This window comes from Asparagus officinalis, chromosome 10, assembly GCF_001876935.1.
Source record: "Asparagus officinalis chromosome 10, Aspof.V1, whole genome shotgun sequence".
Lineage (NCBI taxonomy): Eukaryota > Viridiplantae > Streptophyta > Magnoliopsida > Asparagales > Asparagaceae > Asparagus > Asparagus officinalis.
In genome coordinates, this window is record NC_033803.1 from 4,253,474 (window position 1) to 4,271,049 (window position 17,576).

At 42.2% G+C, this 17,576-nt stretch overlaps 1 protein-coding gene across 2 annotated transcripts; it reads right to left on the reverse strand.

The window, feature by feature from the left end:
• LOC109825968 (WAT1-related protein At1g43650-like) lies at window positions 2,005-5,867 on the reverse strand. 2 transcript variants are annotated; one of them, XM_020392899.1, is made up of 7 exons: window positions 5,711-5,867; window positions 3,731-3,917; window positions 3,443-3,622; window positions 3,042-3,294; window positions 2,778-2,936; window positions 2,538-2,689; window positions 2,005-2,358 (listed from the first exon to the last, which is right to left on the reverse strand). In XM_020392899.1, exons 1-7 carry the CDS (start codon window positions 5,766-5,768, stop codon window positions 2,232-2,234), a joined length of 1,116 nt encoding a protein of 371 aa, XP_020248488.1. In that variant the 5' UTR covers window positions 5,769-5,867; the 3' UTR covers window positions 2,005-2,231. The 2 variants fall into 2 exon arrangements, with proteins under 2 accessions (XP_020248488.1, XP_020248489.1); XM_020392900.1 differs by having other exon boundaries at window positions 2,279-2,368.

Here is a 17,576-nt window from a genome sequence, read left to right on the forward strand (position 1 = left end):
TATGACCCCTTTCTCATCTGCTCCTTCTCTGCATCAGTCTTGGGTGATTGCTCTTCAGATAACCTGAATTAAATTCTGAGGGGCGTGCTAACAAACTTAGCATTCTGCATGTTGAATATTTGAAGTATCTTCTCAATGTATTTAGCCTGACTCAACTTCAACATCCCTTTAGTCACATTCCGACTAATTCGCATCCCAAGGATCTGCTTCGTTGCACCCAGATCCTTTATAGCAAACTTCTTTGCCAATTGCTTTTTCAACTTGTTTATTCCCTATAAACACGATTCTACAACTAACATGTCATTTACGTACAACAATAACACGATATAGCTGGACTCGAACCTCTTGGAGTAGCAACAATGAACTGAATTGCATCTGCCATAGCCATTGCTTTGCATAAAGTTATCAAACTTCTTGTACTATTGTCTTGGAGCTTGTTTCAAACCGTATAAGCTCTTTTTGAGCCTACACACCATCTCTTCCTTTCCTTCCTCAATAAAGCTAACATGTTGTTTTATGTAGATTTTTTCATTCAAGTCACCATGAAAAAAGATAGTTTTTATATCTAACTGCTCAAGGTAGAGATTTTTAATAGCTACCAGGCTCAACACCATTCTGATGGTTGTGAACTTTATAACGGGGAAAAATATCTCAGTATAATTCACTCCTTTTCGCTGTTGGAATCCCTTCACGTATAATCAGGCCTTATACATCTTCCTTCCATCACTTTCCTGCTTGACTCGGTAAACCCATTTGTTATGCAAGACTTTCTTCTATGCAGGTAGCTGGACTAACTCTCATGTCTCGTTCGAGTAAAGAGAATTCATTTTTTCTTGCATCGCATACTCCCACTGCTAAGATTTACTAACTTGTATAGCCTCCTCATAGCATTTCGGTTCTTCGCTATGTGTTAAAAGTAAGTAATTAAGTGAAGAAAGATATCTAAGATTCGGTTTGGGTACTCTGAATGACCTCCTAAGCTTCTCGCCCTGGGTAGTCATCTCTGCACCTAGAGTCTCCTCTGTTATTCGGTCATAACTGACACTGTTTTCTCCCATCTGAAAGTTCTTCCAAATCCATGTACTTGGATCCACCTGCATCTGTAGTGCTTCTTCCCTGCTTTGACTATCCTTAGCATTGTTCCTGTCCTTGTACATCACATCTTTATTGAATATGATGTCTCGGCTCCTGATGATTATTTTGTTCTTCTCATCCTATAGACGATACATGAACTCATCGATGCTGTATCCAATGAATGTACATTTTTGTGACTTAGCTTCTAGCTTGTCCCTAATATGGTCACTGATATGAACATATGTCATGCAACCAAAGACTCTCAAGTATGAGAGATTAACCTTCTTGCCGCTCCAAACCTCTTCTAGAATCCTAAAGTTCAATGGAACTGATGGTCTATGATTAATCAAGTACGCTGCTATATGCACCTCGTCTGCCCAAAACGTTTTAGGTAGACCTGCATATAGACGCATGCTCCTTACACGCTCTGTCAGCGTTCTATGTATTCTCTCTGCAACTCCATTCTGTTGCGGTGTCCCTGGAGTAGTTCTCTCCTTACACGCTCTGACCGAAAGGTCTTATAGATCGATGAGATCTTTACAATACTTGGTTGATACACACCACTGTATTGTACTGATGTTCCTGGAAGCAGTTTGGCCTTGGGATCATCGTACCGGAGTAAGCCAAATATTGCTTTAAGCATAGTGTTTTATAAACGCACAGCTGTTAACTTGTAAAAAGTTTAAAATTATAGCACATCAATTTTCTCTGTTTAATTCCAGATTGTAACAAATACTCCAACATGTGTTAGTATAGCAAGTAATATTTTATGGAAAAGAACACTAATGTCTCAAGATAAATGTGATTTGACGAAGCAAAAAATACAAGAAGATTACCCAAATAAAGCAATTACTTTGCACCCAAACTTACCATTTACTTTCATAAACTAGCTGTTGCAAACATTTTGGCGCATGTTTTTTGGTACTTGTACAAACATATATTACATAAAATGAGGAAAAAAAATTCATATAAATGAAATAGAGAAACTGATCCAGTATTATAGCCATCAACAACTTCAGTCAAGTACTCAACAAGATAAATGTTTTTTGGACACACATTTCAGTACATTACAAAGTGGTATATATCCAAGCAATAATAATAGTAGGTAGTAAAATGTAGAGACAGAAGGAGAAAACAGATGCCTCCGAAGAAAGTTTTCACGTTACAGGATTGCGTTCTGATGGTAAAACCTTTGCAACTCTTTCCTCCTCTTCATCAGATTCTTTGCTTTTCCCCCACAGTACCATGTAAAGTCCCGAAATCATGGCGAAAGCTCCAATCAAGCTATAAAAATCTATTACATTGTTAATTTGATATCGTTCGCATATACAAAACATCTATAAGCAAAATAATTTTACGTTATGTAGTATGTTTTTTACTAGAATTACTAAACCATGATCAATTTATTCATGAAGAATTGGTTATTTAATTTCCTCTCTCTCTCTCTCTCTTTTCCTACATACCTGCTCAAATGAAGTCTTTCAGCGAAAAAGAAAGCAGAGAAGAGTGCTACTAGAACAAGGTTTAGTGGAGAGAACATAGCAGCAAATACTGGTCCTTTCTTGCTGATACAAAAAGTTTGCAAGTAATATGAAAGGCCAGATATCACAATTCCCTGCACAAAGCCATATCTTATTACTGAAATCTTCGAGAATTAATAAGGTTTTCTGTTAATAAATGAGAGGACAAATTAAGTTATATACCGAGTATAAGACTGTTATAAGTTGTAAGTTCCACTCTAATTTCCAAGAAGATGCATTCCTGTCAAAGATGAGGGCAGCTACTGCAGACTGAAGGGATGCGAAGAAGCCGATCAGGGTGTTCATCATTAATCTTGCTGAATAAACCTCGCAAACTTTTGCCTGCAGAAAAATCATCAAAGCTTTTTGGTTCAATCTTCGTAAGCTTTTTAACCGAAGTATGCATTGTTGAGAAAAATCATAGCAGCACATTTGAAGGAGACTAACCTGCAGAATGAACCACACACTAAATGTGGCATTGGCGATGAATATAAGAAGGGAACCTTTGATCCAATCATCTTTATAATGTTTTGATCCATGACCAGAGTTTTTTCCTTGAACTATAATCAAAGGCCTCTTAACAAATCCGGGGAGGAGAGGGCCTTGCCAAAAAGTAAATAAAAGAGCTCCAGTAATGCAAACTAAAGCTCCTATTAACTTTGCTATCCCCTTTGCACTTTTAATCTTGACCTTTTCCATCCTGGTAAGAAGAAAAATGAAAATTCTATAAATCATTCTCAATAAATTTATGTGCATACTTTTTCTTAATTTGATTAAAAGCATGTGTTTATTTTAATTATGAATAATGTGTACGAATTATCTTGATATGCTTATGTATATGAGCTCACCTAAACAAGACTGCCAGGGTAAAAGTAAGAACAGGAATTACACTGCTCAAAGCACTTGCCACAGTTGGGGGTGTATAATCAAGCCCTATATAGAATAGATTCAGATGTATTGTTGCTCCAAACAACGTGAGGACGAAGATCTTCATGAGTATCGACAATGAAAGAGGTGGCCTTTGGTTCCTATATACAAGCCAACGTTTGATCAACGAAAAAGGCACAAAAGTTCAATTTCCTAAAACATCAAGGCATCAAATGAGCAAAAATAAACTTTTGTATCGATGGTCTGACCTTTCAAGAACATAGGAGAGGGGACCGAAGATCATCATAGCGATGAGATGACGATAGACGTTGAGGACAAAGCAATTGAGTCCTCGCTCTATGGCGAGCTTGCCTAATATATTTGTTCCTCCGTAAGCTAATGTGCTTACAATCATAGCCAAATAAGGTGCAATGGCTTTCATGGAGCTCATCGAACCTGTGTTTGAACGAAGTTACGTCTTCAGTTATTGTTGTATATTAATGATCTTATATAGGTACTAGATGGAATGCACATGTAATGCACATGGTCAAATATTATAGTTGTTGATTTTTAGTTTATGTATTTACTATAACATAGTTGCAAAAAAGTTTATGATTATTATAATATATTAAAAAGTTTCAGATATTTTTTCAATATATAAAATCTTGTTGGTTTCAACACTTTACCTTCCATATAATTAGTGAGGTTTAAAGTCTTAAAATATTAATGATCTAAGAGCAATTTAATGATTTGGAATTCTAATTTTAAAATATTAATGTTGTAAGCACCAATATCTAAAACACTATTATTATTATTAATGAAAAAATAAATCTTGAATTCATAATGGTAGGCTTATCCGATCATAGAGAATTTTGTTTAATTGAAGCATTCAGATTACAACACTTATTTCCTACTGTAAGTTAACAACATAAATAGAAAGCTGCAAGTTTCATGCATAAAGTGTGAAGGGAAAATAGTTGGCTTTTCCATGGATACAAGGTTCATATCTTCTTCCATTTCACATGGATATGATTCAAATTGTTTCCTTTAATAGTTTTGCTTGTTAAAAAGAGATACGTTGCGTGTGCAAGTCTGTGCGTGGGTGTTGTGTTTCTCCAATTCCTGCTCAAAGTAATTGTTTGCTATAAATTTATTATAAAATTAATGTGAAAATTCATGAGTTTTATATGCTGATAGCTTCATGAGAAAGACTATCCTTTAGTAGTTTTTCTTGTTAAAAAGACATATGTTGCATGTGCAAGTCTGTGCGTCATTGTTGTGTTTCTCCAATTCCTGCTCAAAGTAATTGTTTGATATAAATTTATTATAAAATTAATGTGGAAATTCCTGAGTTTTATATGCTGATAGCTTCATTAGAAAGACTACGGATGAGTGAGAGACCCGTACGCTTGTGCAAATTTGTTCATCTATACAAACTTCATGTCATTAATTGTCGGCTAGGACCAGGACGATGGCTTGACAAAACAAATGAAGAATTATACTCATGGATTCAATTTTTTGTCTAATAACATAAGATCCAATTTGATTAATAGAATGAGACTGATGATCAAAGTACACGTCTTCCGTACAATAATATGATGTTATCTTATGTTATTGCCTCTATTGCATTGTTCAAATTATATTGCCTCCACTCTCACATTATATTATCTCGATGAAATTAATATGTTCTATGCCAGTGATATGAATTTGATTATCTATTACTCTATTGCAACTTTATTTATTTATCTGTGTATTAGTTGTTAATGGGGTAAATGTATAATGCAAATATCAAGATATTCCTGTATCTTTACGATCAAGAACAGTTGTTAATCAAAAATTCAAATACATGTATAATAATAATAAGCATATCCAAAACATAGACTCGAAATCTCCTTTCATTTAATATAAGTACCCAAAGAAGTGATTTATAAAATCCATGGGTTTCCTTTGGTTTCAAATCTCTACTTCAAATCCAAATCTCTTCTCCCAAGCGCAGCCAAAACAAGAATGCAAGAGACATGCAAGGTTGTAAACCCAGAAGGTAAACACTAGCATAAAAGAAATATGTCAAGATAGTATAACAATCAACAAAAGGAACAATAATCATAACTTAATATTATACGATCTAAATTGGATGTTGGCATCTGAGGTTCTCTCCTCCAATAAATTGTGAAATATAAATTATAAGTTTGTATATAATTGCATGTGCAGAATCATTTTCTTGAAGTTAATTACGAGGTCGTACACACCTTGGACATGGTTGGGAGACGCAGGAAGGCCAAGAATAGTGGGACTTGAAGCAGCCATCGATCTCTTGATTATATATCTTTGATTTTCTTTGATTATTTTCTTTGGTTTTCTTTGAGAAGAGAGTCTGTTTGATTTTCTTCAACTGCTGTATTCATATAGCCTACCGCTTCTGCGCTCCAAGAAATCAGTTGGGAGTTCCGATGGTCGATATGTAATTGTGAAACCGGATATTTATAGCTCTCTAATCCTCAATTGCAGGATATGTTAGTTAAAAATTTTGAGTTCCACTGGCATTCTAGTAAATAGATAGAACTTTTAAATTAACCATAAGGGTAATTTAGGAACTAATACAAAGTGATTAAATTATAAAACAGATGCAAGATCTCTGGGATCTTTGACCACAAATTTTGAAAAATTTCTTTTATCAGAATATCAGTTTTTTCTTCCAAAATTTAGCGGCAATATTTAACACATCTGGGGTATATATACACACATCACCGGCCAGGACTACTCCTATAGTTCCTTTTTTTTCAAATTTACATTTGTAAAAAATTATATCAATCATTGTTATTTACCTTGGTAGAGTCATATAATGATGGTGTGTAATAATAAAACGTATGATAGCCTAAGGATGACAACCTTCCATTAATTACGACATGAGTATCATTATAATGGTATATGCTAAATTTTTAGGTTCCAGAAGAATTTTATATCAGCATGCATCAAAGAAATACTAAACTTGCAAGAAGTAACAAAAAAACAAAAGAAAAGAAAAGTATAGGATGCAGAAGCAGCGAAGCCTTCATTGAGTGTTCGGATTATTAACATGCAGTAGTAATTTGGTTAAAAAAGACAAACAGGAAATTGTAAACAACCTGTCATGAAATTTGTTTGCGTCGAAAATTGATGTATTCATTGCGGTATTCATTACAACTTCAATCGTTACAATGAAAACTGTATTCATTGCGGTATTCATTACAACTTCAATCGTTACAATGAAAACAAAAAAAAGATTGTCTTTTTATAAGACTTTTACACAATGAAAACAAAAGTTTACAACTCTCGTCAAAATAAACGCAGAGGACGTTTATCACCCGCTGCTTTGCGTGGGATCTTTGCATGTGCCTAGGTTTATCTGTGGACCGCCTTAGATCTGGATCCGGTTGATGAAAAATTCGGCAGAGCTTCGTCTTCACCGAGGAAGTATTTGATTTGAAGCGCTGAGATCGACCAAGCGAAATCAGGGCTCTTCTCGAGATTAAGACCAAGCCTAATCTCAAGGGACGGACGGGAACGGGCGTCGGATCTCTCGAACTCTCCTTCTTTATGCCGAGCTGAAATTCGTGCTCCTTGACTCCTCAATCCAGCAGCACCTCCACGTCTTGATAAATATTCGTCCCCTGAAAATGGAGGCCTTTGGCTCATATTTATAGGCCTCGGATGCAGTTATTTGGATGAGAACAAGTGATTTGGCTCTATCTTCAGTTAACAACAGCCTAACCACGTTTGGGGATGATATCAAGTCAGTTGGGAACCCCTGGAACAGATAAATCCTGTGAAAACAACTTTAAAACCATCAAAATACGTTTCAGGTTCCGGACTGCGCGTCGCGGGTCGGATCAGTCCGACTTCTTCCAAGACTTGTTCTTTTCGCGTGTTTGGCCGATTTGTTGACTTGTATGCTTCGCCGCGAGACCGACTGTCGAACGCGCGTTGGTTAATATACGCATGTTGATCGATGCACGCGGACTGATCGGCGTGTGCGTGTTGACCGACGCGTACGAGCTGACCGACGCGCACGAGATGATTTGACGTGCGCTGACTGATTGGCGAATTTTCTTGACTCGCCCGTTCATTGCTTCGAGTTTCGTGCGGGCTCTCATAAACAATTTTAGACGTCTACAGATACCCCCTCCAAAGTGTTTCAGCCTCATTCTTTTATAGAGGAGTCTGAAATGCTTTGGATATGATGGATCCCCACCTTCAGTCGGTGTTAAAGGACCTACAGATGGTTTCGATTCTTGACTTCTCCACATTTTAGCATATTCTGTATTTTATCGAATAGCTAAGATTTTCCCGGTACTGCGTTTATCGTATGACCGTTATTGAAGCCTTGAATCGAATTTGGTGAATAGATTTTTGCTGATGTGTCATTGAGTTGACTTTTGGATCAATCGCAACGCGTTGACCGACGTTGACTTAGGGTTTCGTGTCGATCGGCGTTGACTCTCATCGCAACGCGTTGACCATCGTTGACCTAGGGCTATGTGTTGACCGACGTTGACCTTAGGGTTTCGAATCGATCGGCGTTGACTCTCATCGCAACGCGTTGACCGGCGTTGACTGGCGTTGACCTAGGGCTACGCGTTGACCGGCGTTGACCTTAGGGTTTTGAATCGATCGCGTTGACTCTCATCGCAACGCGTCGACCGGCGTTGACCTAGGGCTGCGCGTTGACCGGCGTTGACCTTAGGGTTTCGAATTAACCTGAGGAGAACCAGTTTATACTCGTATGCTCCTGGGAGTTTTGGGAGTTAGTTTAGCCTCGTGTACTCGTCGGAGGTTGTCAGGTTATCCTTAAGAATTATTATATGTAATATTCTCCAGGAACTTCCTGTCAAAATGGAAAACAGTTTAGACTCATGTACTCATTGGAGTTTCAGGGAGCAGTTTAACTTCTTATACCGGTCGGAGGATTGAGAAGCAGTTTATACTCTTATACTTGTCGGAGTCTTTATTCGTCTCAATTGAGCGATATAACGCCGGCTTCAACCAAGGTTTGGATGCTATTTTTGAGCGCAAAGCAATCCTTGGTGGGATGAAAGATCCTCCTGTGGTACGCACAGTATTTTGGATCCGCAGTATTGTCAGCTTCCTCCTGATTTACGACAGGTGGTAGCTTGATCTTGTTGTTTTCAAGGAGGGACTCGAAAATGGCTGGAACATCTTCATCCTTGAATGAGTACTCTTTTTGGAGTCTTGAACCCGAAGTCTTCTGCTGTGTTCGGGGTTGCTGTTGCGACGTCTGATTGGCGTCAACAGCTGCTGCAGGTGTTTTCCCTTTACTACGGGAGGCGAAATTTGATTTCGGAGAGTTAGCCGTCATTTGGCTTCTTTCGGCCTTCTTCCTTCGGAGGAAGCGTTCGGCCCGCTCTCCACGCGTCTTCAACTGTTTCCAAGTGTTAGACGGTGCGACTCCCATAACTTCCAATATCTCAATAGATAGGTTGTTATGACATGTCTGGAGGATGAAGTCCTCCGTGACCGGATCTCGGCAGTTCATTGCTTTATTCCGAAAGCGCTTGACGAAGTCGTCGACTGTCTCGTCATCTTATTGCTTCTCATCGAAGAGTGTCCTGATGGATACCTCATCGTCGTCGTCAAAGAAATTGTCGAGGAATGAGCTCTCCATATCGTCCCAGTTGTTAATATTCCGGGCTTGAGACGGCGGTACCAATCGAAGGCCGGCCCGCGAAGGGTACCAACGAATGACCGAACCATCAAGGCTTCATTGCCGGAGATCATGCCCAAGTGGGACTTGAAGTAGATCAGATGTTGTGTGGGCGAATCCTTCCCGTCAAACGACGTGAAGTTAATCAGGTTGAACTTTGCCGGATACGGGATCGAGTCCCATTCTCTTGGATAGGGACATGGAATGCCGGTCCTTTTCACCTCTCGAGCAGACATTAGAGCATTGATTTTGCTCTCGAGATCTTTCATTTTCTCATCCTCGCTCATATCGGGGCTTGGACGATTCTTAAGAGGAACAACGGGGCCACCCCCGGTGTTGTCATCATTGGTGGGACCACCCCCAGCGTCATTGTTTTTAGTGGGACCACTCCCAGCGTTCTGGTCAACGGGAGGTTCATCTGCATTGATATATTCATCCACGTCTGAATCGCTAACTGCTTGGCTAACATTGTTGCGACGACCGGATTCACCTAGCTGATTCGACAAGGCTCGGATCTGTTGGTCATGCTCTTCCCTCATCCGCAACATAGCCATTTCCATTTCGAATTTAAATGTTTGATTCTGCTTGGCTAGAGCATCCTCAACCATCTTAGTTGCTTCTTCGGTGTTAATCATTAACACTTCGCGGGATTGCCCTGGGCTAGATACCGTATTGTCAGAAGCGACTGCAGAGTTAGCATCCGATGCTTCATCGTCCGAGGATAACCCTCTCTGCATTCTTTGGTAGTCCCTGCATCTAGTGGTCCCTGATCGCAACCAGGTTAGACGATGAGATATAAACGGGTCAGAGATAGAAGGTCGAATCGACTTTCCCTTATCAGCCATATTTATTGTGACTTCCGGGAGTTCGTCACCTTGAACAACCGATTGCTTTTTACGGAGACGCTTTGATTTGGACTTAGTCATTCCGTTGGAGATCCTCTCGGATATGGAGACCCTCTGCGGAGCGGTCTTGGGGCAACTGCACGCTGATAATACTGCCCTGATTAGTCCGGTGCACGGGCAGTGAGATTTGGTTTCTCGGGCATATCTCTTCCGAGACTCGTTCATACCCCCAGCCCGATAGTACAACTCATCGGTCAGATGACCAGAGCCATGACTCCCCTGGTATAACGTTGTTATCGTCAGATGAATACGTTTCTTTCAGGGGATTTGCCGCTTTATTAGCATTCTTAAGAGTCACGTGTTTAGAACTATACTTTTGGGAGCGCAGGATCTCAACAGGCTCTTGGTTTTGGATACACACCCCCAGGCGGGTAGAAATTAGAGTTTTCCCTTATGAGAAGGCTTGAAATTGTTGCGAGGGCGTGTGCGACCCCCAGCTCGACGAGTCGCTCGGGGTTCAGTCACCGGACCCAAGCGTTCTTCGATCAGAACTTTGCCTCAATCCTCGTGCAAAGGACTCAGGCGATCGACTATCCTCACCTTGAAATGGGACAAGTCCACACTGTCACGGTGCTCCGTCGGAGGTGCGGAACTCGAAGGGATCGACGAAACATGTGCATAACTTCTTCTGTCTTTACCCTGACGCGGGTCAGACTTGAGTGTCCCGCGGGTCGGAGGGTCGGATTTGGGTGACCCACAAAGTGGAGGGTCGGACCCAAGTGACCCGCGATTTGGAGGGTCGGATTTGGGCGACCTGCAGATTGACGGGTCGGATTTGAGTGACCCGCGATTTGGAGGGTCGGATTTGGGCGACCTGCAGATTGGCGGGTCGGATTTGGCAGGAAAAATTGCAAAGAAGAGAATAAAGAAAATTGATTTGTATTCCTTTTGATCTCGATTACAACTTGATTACAAAAGAGAGGAGAACGAAATTGGTTCTTCCTCTTTGTTTAAAACTGGGTTCTTCACGGTGGCGATGGAGTGCCTCCCCCGAATGCTTGCGTCGAGTTTGCTCTCCGTTGACGATCCGCACGTCTTGATTCACTGGAACGATGTCTTCTCCTCACGATTTGACGTTGTGGAGAACTTGCGTGGCAAGTTTGAGAACTCTGAACGAGTTTAGAAGAACTCTGTAAAAGAGTTGATTTGAACCGAAGATCGGTTAATAAGCCAAGGCTAGAAGAAGCTCTGTGGTCGATCGTTGCTGGAGGATCAAGGCCGATCTCCTCCAAAACCTTTGCTGCGAAGTCCCAGATCCGAAAATGCCAGCCTTGCTGCTAACTCTTCCGTTTCCAAAAGCCAGCCTTAACTCAGTTGAGTTTACCCATATTTATAGGGAATTAAGGGGTGTTACCGCCCCCTTACTTCGCTCCTAAGTGGGGTGTAACCGCCCCCAAATCGTGGGAAGCGGTTTTAGAACCGTTCAGCTCATGTTGAATGAGTCAAATGCCCACGTCGGCGTTCAGGACCCAACTTCGCCTCTTAGAATTGAGACGCGAGGTTGGGTGTTGGCTGAACACCAATGAACGCGAGGGTCACTCGCGTTTTGGCTTGTTGTAACGCGAGTTTCGACCCTGGCGTTTTGATGTTGTAACGCGGGTTTCGACCCTGGCGTTTTTGATGTTGTAACGCGGGTTTCGACCTTGGCGTTTTAACATTGTAACGCGGGTTCGACCCTGGCGTTTTGACATTGTAACACGGGTTCGACCCTGGCGTTTTACTATTGATACACGGGGAGGACCTCCGCGTCTTGCCTTTGTCATTGCGTAGCAAAGATCATTGTCTTGTAATCTTCGTCTTGGCTCCTTGAGAATATGAGAGTCGTCAGATTGTAACTCCGCTCCTTGAGAATATGAGAGTCGTCAGATTGTAACTCCCGATATTGATTGTGAAGGCCGTTGATTAGAGCTTTCATCAGTTGTCGTGAAGGTCGTCAGATTGTAACCTTCAGCGATCTATGTGAAAGTCTTCAAATTGTAGTCTTCTGGAAGTCGTCAGATTGTAACTTCCATCATCGGTGTTTGATAGGGGATAAGCTATCTATTGTGATTTTTAGACAGCCTACAGAACCCCCTCCAAAGTTTTCGAAAGTTCGCGGTTGACTGGGACGAATTTTTAGAATACTTTGGATCTCAACTCTGATCCTAGAGCTGTTGATTCCTTGCTGTAAAGGAGTCGTTCTCTGCACTCGCTTCGAAGGCATCTTGATTGATGGGATTGGCCACGTAGGACCTTTGTGAAGGTATGCATCATAATCCTGCTTCTGGAATGTTGGGGGTGGACCCTGCATTTTGAACTTGAGACGCGGGTGTGACCTCGGCGTTTTGAATTTGGAACCCGGGTGTGATCTCGGCGTCGTAATTTTTGTAACGCGGGTCTGACCTTGGCGTTTTGAATTTGGAACCCGGGTGTGACCTCGGCGTTGTGATTTTTGTAACGCGGGTCTGACCTCGGCGTTTTGACTTGAGACATGGAAGTGGCTTTCGTGCCTTTTTGACTAAATCTTTGAGACTTGTCTTTAGCTTATCAGTTTCAAGTCTCGGCTCACGTCCATTAAGCTGATTGGCCTTCAAACAAACATAGAATTTTTGGCAAACCCTCAGCCATCAACGGATTTGATAAGCCTTTACCGACTACCGTTTGAATCGGGCTAGCATGTGGATTGTCTAAGTCCGTTCCACACGTAACGTTGTGCTAAAAGAATGAACTCTCTTAGTCTTAGTGCTATGATTTTGAATACATAGACTTTGTCATTTTTACGGAAAAAGACTAACCGGCAACGCGTGTTAGGCGTAGGCTTATCCCTACTTAGGATTTGGGATAAAGTTCCCCATGCGTGTAAGGCCTGGATTCTGGCGTTATTAATAACGACCTGCTACGATGTTGAATACGTAGACTTTCGTCCTTTTTACGGTGAAAGACTAACCGGCAACGCGTGTTAGGCGTTGACTTATCCCTACTTAGGATTCGGGATAAAATTCCCCGTGCGTGTAAGGCATGGATTTTGGTGTTATTAATAACAACCTGCTACGATATTGAATACGTAGGCTTTGCTATTATTGCGGGAATAGGCTACCCGGCAGCATGTGTTAGATGCAGACTTATCTCTAATTAGGGATTCCTGGTGTCTTTTTCACGGCGAAAGATTAACCGGCAACGCGTGTTAGGCGTAGACTTATCTCTAATTAGGGATCGAGATAAAGTCCCCTATGCGTGAAGGCATGGATTTTTGGTGTCGTTTCTTCCCGTGTGGCTTGAAACACCGAAAGAAAGTTGGAAGTGCCAGAGGTATAGTATTAACTTGGCATGAATTTTCACCTAAAGTGAAATTCAAAAATTTTCTTTATTATCACTAGGATAATTCTAGAAAATCTTTAATCCGCTGGGGATTTTATAATGAAAACTTGCTCTTCTTGTTGAAAAAAAAAGGATTAACAATGCTATTCTTGTTGGAAAAAAGGATTAACAAGTTCATTAGGGGGGGGACTGTTAGAGGTGTTATGTTAACCTAACAGTATTTTATGGACCTATCGCTCTATTGAAGAGAGTCGATAAGTTGATTTGGTCGTCAGAGGTGTGGTGTTAACTTGACGAGTTTGTGGACCTATCGCTCCATTGAAGAGAGTCGATAAGCGGATTTTGTCAGAGGTGTAGTGTTAACGTGACAAGAAAGATATTGCTATGGAAGCAATTTTGAGAACTTATCGCTCTATTGGAGAGAGTCGATAAGTGGATTTTTGTCAGAGGTGTAGTGTTAACGTGACAAATTGGGAGTGATGCAAATTGAATGCATACTCTGTGGGGATGATGATCGTCAGAAGTGTAATGTTAACTCGACGATGTGAAAGATTCGTTACTCTTAATCCAGTGGATTCCAAGTAACCAACCCCCAGTCTTGATGAAGACTTAGCAGGGGAAGAAAAAGAGGTAGACAAAGCACATCGCCTAGTGAGGCACTATCCATGAAGTCGATTGTCAGAGGTGTATTGTTAACGTGACAAATTGGGAGTAATGCGAGTTGAATGCATACTCCGTGGGGATGATGATCGTCAGAAGTGTAATGTTAACTCGACGATGTGAAAGATTCGTTACTCTTAATCCAATGGATTCCAAGTAACCAACCCCCAGTCTTGATTAAGACTTAGCAGGAGAATAAAAAGAGGTATGAAAGATTCGTTACTCTTAATCCAGTGGATTCCAAGTAACCAACCCCCAGTCTTGATTAAGACTTAGCAGGGGAAGAAAAAGAGGTAGACAAGGCACATTGCCTAGTGAGGCACTATCCATGAAGTTGAAATAGGGGCACATCACCTGGTAGGCCATTATCTGATGAGTTTGACTATCAGAGGTAACTGTTAACGTGATAGTTTTGTGGACCCGCCATCCTACTTGAAGAGGATTGGCAAGAGAATTTAGAGGGAATGGACTATCAGAGGTAATCATTAACGTGATAGTTTTGATAGACCCGCCATCCTATTTGAAGAGGATTGGTGGGGGAATTTGGAGAAAATGAACTATCAGAGGTGACGGTTGGATTGACAAGTTGATGGACTATCAGAGGTAAATGTTAACGTGATAGTTTTGGTAGATTCTGTGGTTGACAGAGGTAACATAACAACTCAGAAATTTTATTATTCATAATCCAATGAACTACAAATAAACCAACCCCCAGTCTTGAATAAGTGCATGGGGAAAAAGGGTAGACATGGCACGTCGCCTAGTGGACCACTATCTAACGAGTTTGACTATCAGAGGCAGTTGTTAACGTGATAGTTATCGAAGACCCGACATCCTACTGAAGAGGATTAGCTTCAGTGGTCGTAGTATCTTCTGGTTCTGAAGAATGAGCTTGGTCCGATTGCTCAGGAGAAGATTGGGCTTGGTCCGATTGCTCGGGCTGATCCTGCCTACTTTGTTCTTCATCTTTGATCCTGGCAATGATCTTTTGAGCCTGTTCGCCTTGAGAGATTAGTTATCTCCAGGAACGGCATTCTGTAACTCCTATTTGGGCTAGGAGGTTGGTCTGCAGGTTGTGTCGACAGGTGTCTACTAAGGTAGAATGTGTCATACCTGACGAACACCGGAGAGCCATGGTTCGGAACCTTTTAACGAAGGCTTTGACGGATTCCCTCTTCTTCTGCTTAGTGGCGAGAAGGATATGGATGGAGACTTCTGTATCCTCTTCAAAGAATCTTGATAGGAAGAGTCTCTCTAAATCTGCCCACCTTTGGATACATCCGGCAGGTAGTTTCCTGAACCATTCAAAGGCAACTCCCTTAAGGGTGCCAATGAACAATCGAGCCAGTATGGCATCGTTTGATATTACATTCCCAGTCTGTGACTTGAAATGATAGATATGTTGGTTCGGTGATCCCGTGCCGTCAAAAGTTTGTAGCGTTGGGACTTCAAATTTTGGAGGATAAGGGGCTGCGTCCCATTCATCAGGGTAGGGCCTGACAACTCCCTCATCTTGGAGCTCGCTTCTGTTAGCAATGACATTGAGGCGAGCTTCCAATTCCTCGATTTTAGCTGACTGAGGATTTTGCTCATACTCCGTCTCTCTTCCTTCATCAGAGGAAGATTCCAGGTTGTGGGCTTCTTGGTCAGAAGCCGTGTCATCAACCATTTTTCCCTTCCCTTTGCTTGTGTGAGGTCGGGACGAAGACGTTCTTTCCCTTCGGGAAGATTTTTGCCTAAGTGGCGAATCTGTCTTCTGATATTTGTCCTTGTCTGCGACGAGTTGAGTCAACAGGGCCAGGAGTTCATTGATGGCCTCTTGCTGAGATTTGAGCATGGCCTCCTGCTCATCAAGTCTCTTCGCGAGTTCTTCATGGTTTCCGGTCATATAAGCGTAGCTCTCATGTTCAACAAAAGAGCTTGATGACTGGGACTCTGCAATGGCAGAGTGTTCATCATTGGAATTGGTTCCCCTGGATAAACTCCGATAGTTGACGGGGGGAATGGCTCCTGTTCGCGTCCGAGTATGTTGATAAACTCCATCAGACTTATTCAGGAAGTCTTTCAAGCCAAGAGACTGATCGTTCTCTGACTCATCGGAACTAGGAACTGATGATCTCCCTCTGCCGATCATGTTAGAAGTGACTCTAAGGTATTCATCCTCAGAAGTCTTCTTCTTGTGTGAACGCCGTCGTTGGTTGAGTAAAGCAACATTCGTAAATTGGTTGAACACCAGCAGTTGGGCCGCATATGAGCAGCATTGGCGTCCTGAGAGGACTGTAGGAATCAGTCGTTCACATTGAAATGAACGAATGACTTGTTGCATCGATCTTTCTCTCAATGTGAACTCTCTCGAATCTGTTATAAAGATTCGAGGAGAATTACTCACTGATTGTGAGGTTTGAACTGGAACCCCCAGTCCATGATTGGACAGGACTGGCTCTTGGTGAATATGGATCTGGTTGAGATGCCTTGAATCCATAAACTTCTTATATCCGCCCCTCAACCTAGTCGCTCCACGGTATACACCAGGCGCGGTATTGGATTTGGAACTTGGGACGCGAGGGTCGCGTTTGGCATTTGAAACGCGACCCGAAGCTCCACGATATACACCAGGCGCGGTATTGGATTTGGAACTTGGGACGCGAGGGTCGCGTTTGGCATTTGAAACGCGAAGGTCGCGTTCGACATTTGAAACGTGAAGGTCGCGTTCGGCACTTGAAACGTGAGGGTCACGTCTGGCACTTGAAACGCGAAGGTCACGTTTTGGTTTGGCGACATGAGGGTCGCGTTCTTCATTGTCGACGCGAGGGTCGTGTTTTGACTTGGAAACGCGAAGTTGAAGTTCGCGTTCAACGAAGGCTTGAGGTCCGCGTTTTGGCTGTAAAACGCGCCATTGAGGGCCGCGTTCAGTCTGGTTCTCGCGAAGCTCATGTTTGGGCTCATAAACGCGGAGTTCAGGGTCGCGTTCAGGCTCACGAATGCGAAGTTCGCGTTGGTTGGAGGATCGATTTTCTCGAAGTTGTGCTCGTCGCTGAGACCTTCTTCTTCGACGAGCAGCATTCTTCTTGGCCTGTTTCAAAGCCTTAGCAGCAGCGTCGTTGACGTTTATGGAGCTCGTCTCCTTTATAGGCCGTTTAAGGCCTGTGGCACGTCGTGTTGACGCGGAGGTGGGATATTCAACTCGCTGTGCGAGTTCAGCAGAGGTCGAGCCCGCTCCTGGAGCGGAGGGGCTGTTCGACGAATTTTGGCCAAAGGAGAGGACTTTCTTTGGCGTTTCAACAACAGATTTGACCTCCTTTGAGATCTTGCGGACACCACGCTTGGCCTTGGGGCTAAGGGATCCAAAAGAGAGGGTCTCTTCGAACTTGGCTTGATCGAACTCTACCACGAGAGTTTCGACGGTTGTTCCAGTGAGATGAACATCGGATTGCACCACCACTTCTTCGTCAGAGAAGCTAGTCCCCAGCAGAGTCGCCATCTTTTGTATGTAGGAAAAATTGTAAAGAAAAGAATAAAGAAAATTGACTTGTATTTCTTTGATTCCGATTA

Bases quoted from the DNA above. Each gene is read 5' to 3' on its own strand.
- LOC109825968 (XM_020392899.1), bottom strand. From the start codon at position 5,768: ATGGCTGCTTCAAGTCCCACTATTCTTGGCCTTCCTGCGTCTCCCAAC. The intron at 3,918-5,710 runs GTGTGTACGACC...GTTCAAACACAG, and splicing joins GTCTCCCAACCATGTCCAAG to GTTCGATGAGCTCCATGAAA. The intron at 3,295-3,442 runs GTGAGCTCATAT...TCTTCTTACCAG, and splicing joins ACCCTGGCAGTCTTGTTTAG to GATGGAAAAGGTCAAGATTA.